At 41.1% G+C, this 13001-nt stretch overlaps 1 protein-coding gene across 2 annotated transcripts; it reads right to left on the bottom strand.

Annotated features, from left to right (window-relative positions):
• Nucleotides 1-306: 306 nt before the first annotated feature.
• C3H2orf50 (chromosome 3 C2orf50 homolog) lies at nucleotides 307-11664 on the bottom strand. 2 transcript variants are annotated; one of them, XM_048071288.2, is made up of 4 exons: nucleotides 11592-11664; nucleotides 3535-3678; nucleotides 1168-1207; nucleotides 307-498 (listed from the first exon to the last, which is right to left on the bottom strand). In XM_048071288.2, exons 1-4 carry the CDS (start codon nucleotides 11648-11650, stop codon nucleotides 307-309), a joined length of 435 nt encoding a protein of 144 aa, XP_047927245.1. In that variant the 5' UTR covers nucleotides 11651-11664. The 2 variants fall into 2 exon arrangements, with proteins under 2 accessions (XP_047927245.1, XP_013028082.1); XM_013172628.2 differs by lacking the exon at nucleotides 11592-11664 and having other exon boundaries at nucleotides 3535-3794.
• Between the last annotated feature and the right edge of the window lie 1337 nt (nucleotides 11665-13001).

Here is a 13001-nt window from a genome sequence, read left to right as displayed (position 1 = left end):
AAGGATGAGATCTGTGGTCCTGACTCGCTGTATATGGCCAAGTTACCCCAAATCTGAAGAGAATAGTCTCCTCAGGCATTGTTGAATGACATCCATCTTAGTTCTTGAAAAATTTCCATGCTAGACAGTACTTTTGGTCTCCCTGAGAAAGAAAAAAAAGAAAAAAAAAAAAGAAAAAAAAGAAAAAAAAAGAAAAAAAAAGAAAGGGTTTTGTTACCTGCTAATTTCAGTGTTGTGGAATCTGAAAGAGGTCTGCTAGGTAGATCTCTTTGACTTGCTTTGTTACTAGTATTTTTACTTGAAGCATTAGGAAGGCTGGAGGTCATCCTCAAGTTTCCTCTTTCGTGCTCCACTGCTGAAGAAGTAATCCATGTTTACCAGCATCTTGCCAAGTTCAGTATTCATTCTGCTGCCAATGTTCTGGTTGGTGGAGTTGGGAACTTTGTTTGAAAACACAGATATATAATCTGGCAGTGGCTTCTGTTCCTTTTTCTTACCCTGAATGAAACAAAGACCGTTACTGCTAAAGTTTTCAGAGTTACATCCTTTACTTGTTATAAAAATTCAAGTTACTGAGATTACTGGTAATATCAGCTCTTTTGCTTTTAAAAACAGAATTTAGATGTACTTAAAATATAATGCTTACTGAATGCACATGAAAGTGTTGCAAAAATGCAGTAAAATGATTTTTTTTCCCTATCTTTCATGGGAGTGAGATAACACAGGAAAATGAATCATTTTTAAATATGTTGCATGAAATGTCAGGAGAGAAAGAATTTAGCCTGCTCTGGAATGGTAGTGATGTGGGAGGTTTTTTGTTTCATTTTTAGTAAGTGGCTTGGGTTTTGGCATGATGTCATTATCTCACAAACTCTTCCTAGGAAGTTGGTTCTTCTAGCACTTTCTGTGTATGGAGAAATATTGTTGAAATATTTCAATAATTATTCAATATGATAATGTTGAAACAGACTGAACACAAACACAAGCTGTATTCCTTTTTAGCAGATGAATGGTACCTCGTCTGTCTTTTATTTTCCTAAAGATTTTAGTATTAAAGCATTTGCCAGTTATGCCCAAGTATTCCCCGATTTAAAGCATTAGCCTGCTTCAAACTGATGCAAGCTAGAAGGATCCCGGGTTACAGGTAGGTGTTTGTTTGAAACTTACCATTTGGTCATAGTCCTTTAGGAAACTCCAGTTCTGGTACCTTGGAATAGAAGTAAAAAATGCAGTTTAAAATTTTCTGTCTTTGTTGGTCATATTTGAAAGTCTATTTATCTGCTCAATTCCATACTTAAAGCCAGTTCTTACGCCTGCAAACTCTTTGTACCCAAACCTGTGTTTTCTGTGGTGAAGCCCAGGGTTTTCTTTATTCCCGTACTGCACCTACGTTTTGTTAGGAGTGTATTTTTGCTAAAGGAAGACAAGGCTAGCATGTCCACGATGTATTCCTTGTGTAAATGCAGATAAATCTACAAAGTCCTGAGTCACTCTAGCAAATTTCTGTCCCATGCCTTAAATAAGACAGAGCTTCTTATTTTTTAATTGACCAGTATTCTGCTGGCAGAAGTCCCCGGTAGGAATTCCCAGAGCTATATTTGCAGCAGTCAAACACCCGCTGGAGTATTTTTGTGCAGATAGGTATCTGTGCTAGGAGCAAAGCGAGGAGCCGGAAGACCTGAGTTTTGCTCCTCAGCCCTGTTCTACACCTGGTGTGTTACTACAGGGCAAGCCCTTTGATTTTCTGTCCTTTGCTTTCTCTGGCCAGAGATGAAGACAACTGCACTTCACCTGTTGTTGTAAAAGTGCTGTGAGGTTGACAGAGGAAGCAGTAAATCTAAAGCTGTATTTGGGACTATAATGGGCTCAAGGGACACCACAGTTGACCCTGAGCTGGTTACTGGTGTCCATGTAGTGCTTTGTGTAAGCTCACGGTGCTGAAGCTGCACAGCCTTCCGAGTTGAGCTCTTGTGTACGGCACAGCCTTGTACCTCATGGACACAGTGGCCTTGGGTTTCTGTGCTGTGCTCCCCCATCCTGTACAGCTACGCCTGAAGAGCAAATAAAAGCTAATTTATGATTGTTATGTTTATTATTATGTTTTGGTATACCAGCACAGCACAGGGGGCCCAGATTTATTTATTTTGCTATGTCAGGCACTCTGTAAAAATACCAGATTTGGATGTTACTCCTGGGACTGCTGTTCCCAGCGTGGGACCACACTGTGGTGCCAATTACTGAGAAATGTTTGGGTCTGTGCCATTTACCTATACCCACTTCAGGTCAGACCACCAACACGTAGCAAGCCTTGGTTTGGGGATGGGGATGTGGAGCTGAAAGACTTTTCCCTGCAGGCTGTAGCGTGTAGAGAAGCCAGCTATGGTGGCTTTAGGCACCGGTCCACATACCCTACCCCTCCACGGGAGGCCTGTCTTTGTAGCTAAGAATGGAGAGCAGGGCATGCACCAGGTCTATGATGTGTTAAGTACACATGAAAGTAGGTTTGCACCAACATCCATGCCTGTGAACCCCAGCAGAGAGGTGCAGGCAGAGCATCCCTCCTGCTGCCTGTGCTCTGGAAGGGGTATGGAACATACTGGGCCCGCTGGGAGAAGGCCTGGTGCACAACTGGGAGAGGGTGGCATTGCCCTGCCTGTGCATGAGTCAGCCTTTCCTTCAGGTAAAAGGAGATAGACAAGAGTGTAAAAACAGCTCTGGAGAAACCAACCCTACTATCTGCATTTCTCCAGAAGGGTGAGGAGGGCAGGGCTCTTCAGATGCTTTCTTTTCCCTTCCTAAAAACATCCTGGAAGTGATGTGCTTCATTCTCCACCCTTTTGTTTTATCTGCTTGGCTAGTGCATAGACAGAACCGGAGCTGGCTGTGCTTTCACCAAGGACATTCTTCTGATAAGTGTGTCCATGTTGTGTACAGAAGCACGAACATAAGGCACAAGTTATGTGGCAGAGGCAGGGAGGATGTTAATTTCTGGTTCCCTCAGGTAGCTGCTGTATACACGATTGCATGCCGTTCAGCCTGCTGAAACACTACAATAATGGGATTTGCCTGTCTGCACATGGCTCGTGGGGCATGTTCAGGGATTTCCAGGCTGGGAATACAGAGTCACGTTTTGGCAGAACACTCTGTTCAACTTCCATTTCAGCCACTTCCAAGAATATGAGAAGTGGTGATAATATCAGCGTGTCTGCAATAAATTATAAAGGTTGGCATATTTATGTAATCATTGTGGAGATCTCTATTAAGCTAAAAGATATTAAACATGCAGCTCTTTGCATCTCTTCTTTGGCTTAGGCCTGGTGTGTCAGGAGGTATTAGCATAGATTTTGTCCAGTGAAGAATAACAGAGATGATGTAGCCTTAGACAGAAAGGTGCTAGGGTCTGATCCAAAGTCCCTGCAGAAGAAAAATTTCCTTGATAGCTTAGGCTCTGAATCAAGCCCTAGGACTGTCAGGGAGCATCAGTACCACTGTCAGAATGAGTAGAAGAGGGGTGAACTGGAACAAGTGACTTACCAGATTTTTCTTCCTCTCTGTTCAGCCTCCACAGACTCCCTCCAGATCTTATCCTGTTGGACCTGGTCCTGCTGCAGTGCTGCCTGCTCATCTGCCCTGCCCCGAGCAGCGGGCTGTGCCACAACAGGTCTTCCAGGCTGGGTGCTGCCACGAGACAGGGATGGAGCTGAGGCTGCTTGCCCCAGAGGTGTTGTTGCTGCTTGCCAAGACCTAATCAAGGTGTTCCTCCTGAATCCAGAACCCTTTCCCAACACGTCCATTTTGAGACTCACTCTATCCCTGGTATTATTAGGTATATTGGGACTGTCACGGAGGTTAAACCTGCGATTATTTGTGCTTTCAGAGCTCCTTCTCTCCCAGCATTTTCTTTTAGCTGCTGATTTGGAGTGCTTTAAGAAAATGAATGTAGATGCCAGCACTGACAGGCAGAGCTTGGCACTGTTTCGCTTCCCTGTTACTTAATGATCATTTCCTACTGCTTTACATTGCTTCATTGCCTGAAAACTGGAGAAGTTTTCATGGTAACAACAATTTCGTCAGAAATAATTGTTCCTGAAAGCCGTCAGTAAGCAGCAAACTCTCAGCCTAGGAGGCCATTAATGCTGCGTGCGGCTGAGACCACCAAACTCTGCAGAAAGATAAAGCCTGGTTTAGCGCAAAGCATGCTGTGGAGCCGAGTTTGTCAGGAGCACTTTTGTTGTATTTCTGCAGCAGAAGCAAAATCTCCCGAAAGCTGCTGGTTTCCCTGGTGTGTTTACTGTCTCCATAGGGAACGAGCCTGCCTTGTGAATATTCACGAGAAAGGGAGCGCAGCCCCAGTGCGGACAGCTGCTGGGGCCTTGAAGTCTGTTTGAGGCGGAGTTTGTTTGTTTAAAATAAGATACTTCAATGAATCTGTGCTTTAAATCTTGTTATTTTTATATATATATAAAAAATGAGCAGCCATAGATCATGAAAAGCCCTTTTAAAGTACTTAGAGTTTTCTGCAGAAGATATTAAGCAACTATGGGAAGTGCTTTTTAAGTAACTTTAAAGGGTCATTAGTACACAAAGTGAGAATTTTCAAAACTGTGTCCAAAATGTCAGTTTGTCTTTACAGTCAGCCTGCTGGTCTTCCGTGGTATGCAGTCACTTCTTCAAGTATTTGTGACCTTGCAGGAAAACGGGGTATTTTAAGTATAAATTTCCTCTCAAATTCTTGACTGACTTGTTTTTGAATAATGTGGATTAGCTCCAGATGAGTTCTAGCCTCTTGCTTCATCTTGCTGGTAAATGCTAGTGAACTTAAATCGATTCTTTATTTATTTATTTTCAGATATGTTTACTTGGGGTATTGGAAAATATATGCTGATTTCGGCAAGTAAATAATTTCTTTTAAAATAGTTCTAACTATAAAACAATTCAAACGTTTCATGTGGACATTTTTGAGCAAGAGTTATTTCTGTATTTGGAAACCCTGACTTTGAAAATCGCAGTAACATAAGAAGAGAGAAAGAAGTTTGCCTCAAAACAAAATGCTTGTCCCAGGGTCCTCTCCAAGTTGGACCATGTGCAGCCAGTTAAAGAATTGGACTTTAGCAGCATCTATCTGCTTTAAAAGGAAGCTGAGGCACGCTTGGATGACCCGATTCATTAATCAATGCACATGGGATTTTAGCTCCTGATCATGTCAGGAAAGGATCTGAATGGGAAGGCTATTCCTGTGCATGAAATGCTTTTTAATTCTTGTTTACAAAGTTCTTGTGTTATTTTTTTCTAAACTTTCAAGTAATTTTCTGCAAATTAAACATAAAAATAAGCTAAAAATTATTGTCAAGCTGAGTACATAGCTTCCAAACATCCTGTTCTAGTTGTTTCTCTGGATATGATAGATGTGAATTGGATCATGGCTGTTTATTTTTTTTAAATATTATAATACTATGGCTGTAGCTGCTGTTCCAAAAACAGACCACTAAGAGCAAGTATTTTAAAAACTATCCCATCTTCTGCTGGGACCAAAAGTCATTAAGGGAATGGTTGCAAACCGTTAAAGCACATCGAGGGGAGGGTAAGGGCGACATTTCTGGGGATAGCGCTAGATTCCTTACTGGATATATCTGTAGCCCATTTAGGCCATGAATTAACAGCTCAGCAGCTCTGCAGATATTGAACTGTTTCCCCTAACATTGTCATCTGCTGGTTTAGCATTTTATTATTTATTATAAGAATTTGGGGCTTTTAAAGAGGGAACTCATTTGAGTTGATAAAACTGATCTACTGTGTACTTCTTTTCATCCTGTGGTAGAAAAGGTTGATGTTTGTTGTAGCTTCATGTCATATGTATCATGTAAATTGATTATAGCATCTTTATTTTTTTCTGCTAGGGGGCATGAAACTGAAAAAAGTCCCTAATGAGTGTCAGTGTAGGAGATGGCGCCTTTGATTAGGAGTCTATTTTGGGATTAGTTTATCTGATAAGCAGTGTCAGTGTTTATTATGCTGAGGGAGAACTTAACTGAGGTTATTCCTTTGTGGCTACTAGACAGGTGATGATACACACTACAAATTTTTCTGTGAGAAATGCTTGAGTTAGTTCCTCCCAGAAAAGAAAAAAAATATTTGATAGGCTTTTTATGGGGAAAAAAAAAAAAAGGTTCAGGTGTTTAGATAAACCATTTTCATATGACCACAAGAGGGTATTGCAGTATAAGTTATGCAAGACTTGAGCTAATGTTTGACTTTAATATGCACTACCTTATTTTTAAAATATGCATTTTTCAAAATTGATCATTTAAATTAACCAGTAGTTAAGAAAAACAGATTATGTATGCCAGTATTTGATGTCCAGATCCAGAGACAATTTCTGAGCTGGGTTTTCTAAAAATTGCTTTGGTTTTTATAGTAAAATTTCCTGCAAAAATTATGTCTTCTAAACTTTAAGGACAGTGTTACCAAATGTGCACGCCATGTTTTGTACAGTTCAGACCATGGAAGAGGGAGCTGGACGGATTTCTGGATTCTCCTGTCCCCGAATCTTTTGCTGAATTTAAGAGAAATGACATGGTGTGCCTGCCTGTCTCTCAGCAAACTTACCTTCAAAATAAGAAACATCCCAGCCATATTACATTATCTATGAAGAGCAAATTTTGGGGAGGTGTGATTAGGTGATGATTTGATGGACAGCAAAGTTTTTTGTTGGTGGTGGTTTTGTTTTGTTTTGTGTAAGAAAGTTTGTATTTGATGGGAAATGCTTGCAGAGATCTAAGAAACACAAGTGATGTGAATAAGAGGCAGGAGCAAGATCATCAGCAGGAGGAGAGGGCGGCTCTCTGGACGCCAGCTTTGGAGACTGGTTCATTATTTGGAAAGTTTGCCACTTCACCCGTGGGACGGAAACCCCCATGTCAATCTTTGGGTACAAGCAGTGCTTCCTGTCTCTGAATAGTGACATTTGCATTGGCGTCATCAAGTGAATCAGGATCGGGCAAGTCAGCCAAGACTGCAGGTAGGAAAATGGGTACTGGTAAAGGTTAGCAGAGTGGGAAGGTAGGTGCTCGGTGGCGGAGCGCTGTGCTCCCAAGGGAGGAGGGATGGATGGCAAAGCATTGCTGTCCCTCTTCCTCACCGGCCCTGGGTATTAACCAGGGGGCTGTACAAAGCCTGGAAATGGTGGATCCTACTGACAAGTTACCCCTTGGTCTCTCAAGAGTGGAGTGGCTCAATACAGACTAAAATAAAAATCCTACAAACAACTTCAGAGTAAAGCCCCTTTTAAATGAAGTCTATGTAGCCACCTGGTTAAAGGCCTCATACACTCTTAAATTTTACTGTAGCTTTGATACAAAAATATAAACTTCTTTCCTGTAATGAAGGTCTGCTGAGAGAGCCTGACAAGTTTAGAGTCTGTTGCGTCGGCAGCTTACAAATACCACAGAGGGAACGTCTGCTTCCTGTGACACAGAGTCTGACACTTCAAAATAAAATCAAAGCTGTAATGCAGACTGCAAGAAATCTGTATCTGGAACCTGGGTTTTTTCCCTCTTTCCTTTAGTATAAATTCAAATGTTACAAAATATGCTAGCTACTGATAGGCAGTTATTTGAAACAAAAAAAAATATATACTTATTTGAAAAAATATTATTTACTTGAAAAAATACTCAACGGTGGCTATTCCATACAATATGCAGGCCTGTTAGTTTCTGTATGGGTTATGTCAAACGCAAACGATAGTTGAAATTGGAGATAGAAGCAGTATAGCTTTGCAATATGGAAAATCCATATTTTGATACATTTCCACCAGTATTCTGCCACCTAGACTGATAGTCATATAAAGTTGGAAGGCACCATTAGAATCTTCTCCTTAAATCTGCCAGGTGAATGCAGCGGTGGGATTTCAGGTAGGGAGTGCCGAAGGGTTGCTGTGTGTCTAGGAACATTTAGAAGTACCTGTTTCAGGAGAAAGAAACAAAAAAGGGAGGAATGTTCCCCTCTGGCTGAGTCTTATCAATGTTTTCAGGTGGTATTTCACATAATTTCAGTCTTGGAGGCTAGATCTTGTGAAGAAGTACAAAATTGCCTGGATGGCCAAAATTATCTTCTGAATTCAATCCGAATTGTTCAAGTCCCATTCTCACCACGGCAGGGAGCTCTTGTAATTGTGTAGTAGAACTTGGCTTTGTTCTGTTTATTCTCTTTTTCTTGCACAGTTCATTAACAGTTCTAATGTGTATATACATTGAATATGTACATATATAAAAATGTATATTATACATACAAAGTGATTAAGTACTCCTGAAAAGGCTGGATTTCATATTGCTTTAGTACCTGAGGCAGCAGTCTTGAGCTCAGGAGTCTGGCAGAGCTCTACTTTTCTCTGACCCTGTGCTCTGTGGAATGCATCTAGGAACAGTTAATCCCAGTTTCCAGGTCAGTTCATAACAGTGAGGAGAAGCTGCCTTGCAAATACTACAGAGACTGAGTCTTCTCTCTCTGTTACCTGGTGCACTGTAGTACTTACAGAAGTATTTTATAGTGAATTGTAATATTCCAGATGTGTATGACATTAAAATAATGTTCAAGACGCTTTTCAGTTCTTTTTTTGATTCTTCTCTGGCCCCGGCTGTATCCTCCAGTAGCTAAGAGTATATTTACTAGTCTACACTTTAATACACTCAATGTTTCATTGATATATGCTCACCATATTCATTCAAAGGGACGTTGACTTTCTGTTTTGACATGAGATACCAAAAATTCTCTCCTACAAGGTACACAAGCTCTCTGCAAGTTAGGCAGTTTTCAAATCTGGATGCCTAAATCTTGCATTGCATCTTGTCTGTAGATATTAAATGAAAGGGTCCTGATTTTTCCTAACATTTATAAGTTCTGTTGGCTGAAAATTGAACTACTTCCCTTTAGTTTATTCAAGGGAAGTGTCAGAGCCTAAAACTGTGAAGCCTTGTCTGAACACATCAATCATATGCTTTCTCTGTTTTTCAGCAGAGCTTTTACCATCTTCATGCAGGTTTCTATTAATGTAGGTTTCCTTCTTGCAAGTACCAGCTAATGTTAAACCACACGTTAGGCTCATGTATGGCCAGCTCTGACCATTAGGGATTAAAAGGAGGTTCTTCCTAGAGGAAGGATATTCGCATAACTGGGTGTAGGTTTTTTTATCTTTTTCTTTGATTCCCTAGGACCTGGTCACAAGTTTCCTGAGATCACAGGAAGATTCAGGTGACCTCAGGAGGTCTGTAGCTGCTCCGAGCAGGACTATGAGATGAGACCAGCTCAGGGCTTTATGCAGTTGGTCTTGAAAGCCTCCAAGGATGGAGACTGCACAACCATGGTGGGTGATGTGCTTTACCACTTGACTGTCCTCATGGTGAAGTTTTGCCTTACATGTAGTCAGATAAACGTTCTGGTTTCAGCTCGTGCCTGTTGTCTTTCATCCTCCCACCATGTCCTGCTGTAAGCAGCCTGGCTTTGTCTTTTCAGTACCCTCCTTGCAGGTACTGGAAGACTACTCTTGGGTCTGGGTGAAGCTTTCTGCGCACCAGATTGAAGAAGACCCGATGAGCGGTCACACTGTGTTGCACAGGTCTGTCTGAGCTGTGCCTAACACTCCCTTTTCTGTCCCTGCCTGACTTGACTACATCTTGCTGCTCATGCCCAGTGAGACAGATGGTCTGGGGGACCTAGAAGGGCAAGTGACAGTGCACGGGGAAAGCACAGTGAGTTTTGCCCTGTTTTTCTTTGATCACCTGTGCTGCTTTGTTGTTCAGTTCAGCCTCATTCCTTCTAGGCCTGTAGAGAGTTTCTTTGTTTTTTCTGTGGTGCTGGAAACTTTTGTTCCGTAAAGAAATGGGCAGCCAAAACAGTGTGAAATCTTCCAGGATGTGTTTGAAGCTTCATATTTTTAGCTCAGTTGGGCAACATTTTGTGTGCCAATACTAAAACGGTAAGGCAAAACCGAAAGGAAAACATCTGTGTCCTGGGACCTTATGGCCAGAGCAGCCAAATGGAGTTGGAACAGCTTTCAGGTGGGATTTCTAGTGTAACAGATGCTTTATTGAAGATCCTTTTATGGTTTTATGGAGAAGAATGGGATCCTGACTGTTAAGGATGGGCTGTGTTCTGGTTTTCAGGATAGGCCCCTGTGTTTAGGGATCCTTATCCTTAGATTTTTGAAACAAGATATGAATGAACTGGCCTCTTGAATGCTTAAAATTAGAAAGCTTCCAAAGCAGGAGTGGACAGCTAGGCAATTGAAAACACAGGTGCAGAATTAGGATAAAATCCTACTTTCTTACAACTTGACCAGTTAATGGGAAAACATCAAGATCTTCTCCTACTTTTTTTTTGTGTGTGTGTGAGTTATCCCCATAATCTGCACAAGTGCAGTATGAGGATTGTACGCCTCTCTACAAATCCAGCTTTGATCACAGCACTGACCTAAGTGCATCTCTCAGCCTTTTCCAGGTAGACATCCTGGAAAACTTTCAGCAAAACAGTGATTTCTCAAAGACTGTTGACCTGTTCAACCCGAAATATTTCATCTGAAATGTAATGAGCTCAGTGAATCTTGGATGAATGAGAAGCAGGGTTTCCAAAATGCTTCCAGGATCTGGAGCACCAGGACAGAGACAGAGTAAAGCCAGCTCAAATAATTTTATCGTACTGCACATTATTTTCTGTTATTGATTTGCTATTTAAAAGAGGACTTACTCATAAGTAAAGGGAGAAGTTGGGTGGCACTTTGTAAAATAAATAATTTAAATTTCCAGTCCTATGTTGGAGGAAAGTATGTGCTTTTTATCCTCCATTTGTTACAGTTTATATCCCTAATCCCAGCTATTTTTCTGTTGTAAGAGTTTTGTTCATATACTTGAATCTCTTAGTTGGAGGATCAGGTTGTTTCTTAACTGCCTTTTTTAAGTCAGATGATTAAAAAACAAACAAACAAAAAACACCTATGCCATTAGTGTCAAATGAAAAGCAGCTACGCTCTTGCACTTGCAGTAGGAGAGCAGTTTATATGAGCAGAACATTTTTGCTAGTTAATGAGAATATAATTTCTGGAAGTATCCCGCTCTAGCTCTGTAGTTACAGTGGTACCATACTGTTGCAAAAGGCCAATTTAGGGACTTCTCAACAAGCGTCTCTGCTAGCTGTTCTGTTCTGGGGCCTTTTTGGGCCCAAGTACTCCGGAGCTGTGATACACATCCAGGCTCAGGAGAGCTGAGCTGCAATCCCAAACTTAATGCAACTGGCATTGGGTACCCAGAGCCATGTTAAAGGGTGGAGACTGCTGCAGACTTCTAAAGCTGTGCTGTATCTCTTTGGTCTCTGCCTTTTTCCATTCCTCCGGAGTCTCATCAGCTTGGTAGAATGGATGTCCACCTGGGCTGCGCAGCTCAACTCACACAGACCTACAACTTTGCAAGAGTACTAGAAAACAACAACAGCAAAGCAGACTTTGCAAAGTCTTTCTTCCTTCTAAAGCTTTTCTCACAAAAGACAGATTAAAGTACCATTTCTAACCTTAAAAAAATAACAGTTTAACTTGCTTTTCTACCTACCTTTGTTTATGGTGAGTGTTCAAATTCACTTCTTTAGAATAAGGACTTCTCAGCGCCATGGTGTGTACTTTATACTTTGTTTTATGGACTCTGCTATTGGTGCTGTTGTTAGCCTGGAGAAGTAAATAGACTTCGAGCAAAAGATCACGCCATAGCAACCCTCAGCTTCTGTTTACAGTTCAAATAAATGTCTGTGCCATAGAAATTTATGTTCGGAGGAATTTTCTAAGCTGGTATGCTAATTGGTTTATTAACAAAAGGATTAATGCAGATAAGTTGAAGACAAATGTACCCTCAATATTTAAATGGTGATTCATTTCATTATTTGAAAGCTGTCAGTAAATAACACATCACAGCCACTCAGTAGGCAGAGGGTATTTTTTGACTTATTTATCATAGTAGAAAGTGCACGACAGTTCTGAGGGAGATTCATGAAAGCACTCAGCAGAATAGGAGTTGTCCCATTAAAATCTGTATTAAAACTTCATTTGTTTAATGGGAGAACTCTTTGCATGTTTTGAAAACCCAAGTGTGTTGGTTTATAATTTTCTCACCTTTTGGTTAAAAAAAAGTATCTCTTATTTAAGCAAAACTTCTGTTGACTGTATTGAACATTTTTCTGGAGAAACGCGAGTGGAATAAGTGATGTGCTGCTCTGAAAATCCCAGCTGCATGAGGTTTCGGCCTTTAAAGGTTATGCCAGGAAAGGACGTTTTTTTTCCTTTCTGCAACTGCTACTAAGACACCATTGCTAGCAGCGTCTGGTTTTACTTTTTAATGTTTTTAAAAGTTTGTTTTAATGTTTTACAAAGTAAAACTTCTAATGTTTTAATGTGCAAATGGCCAAGCTTTTTATTCCTAAATGTAATCATTCCTTACAGATTTCCCCCATACATGTTGGTCCTTCAGCCGACTTTTCATTATACTTGGCCAGTGGTGCAGAAAGGTCCCTTCCAACCCAAACTGTGATTCTGCCAGCCTGGGATGGAGCCACCGATTTGGAAGTTATTTTATTTGGTGAGATCCTCGCTGGTTTTGTCACGGAGAGTGGCTGGAGAGGCCGGCTGGGAGGCAGGGCAGGGTTAGGTATATGTGGACATCCTTCTGATTTGGTTTCTGCTTGTGTTTGTGTGTAGTGCGGGATAATGTGTTTTAATTTAAATACAGAGGTGGTACGTGGCCAGCTGGTGGCACAGCTTCTGGTGATACTGCTGGACAAATAAAGCCTGCATAAGCACAACCAAAATCGGGCCAAGCAACTGGCCCTGTGGTCGTGAATGGGTTCACTATTAAAAAATGTTTATTTTAGCCGAAGAAGCTGACCAGTGTATTCTTACACAATGTGCTATATGCAGCAACGTGTCATTACATGGTTGGAAGTTTAAAATACCATCGAAATAGCAAACCTGA

The sequence above is a fragment of the Anser cygnoides genome, chromosome 3 (genome assembly GCF_040182565.1).
Source record: "Anser cygnoides isolate HZ-2024a breed goose chromosome 3, Taihu_goose_T2T_genome, whole genome shotgun sequence".
NCBI lineage: Eukaryota > Metazoa > Chordata > Aves > Anseriformes > Anatidae > Anser > Anser cygnoides.
Note: the sequence above shows the minus strand (reverse complement) of the source record. Positions and strands in the feature narration are given on the sequence as shown.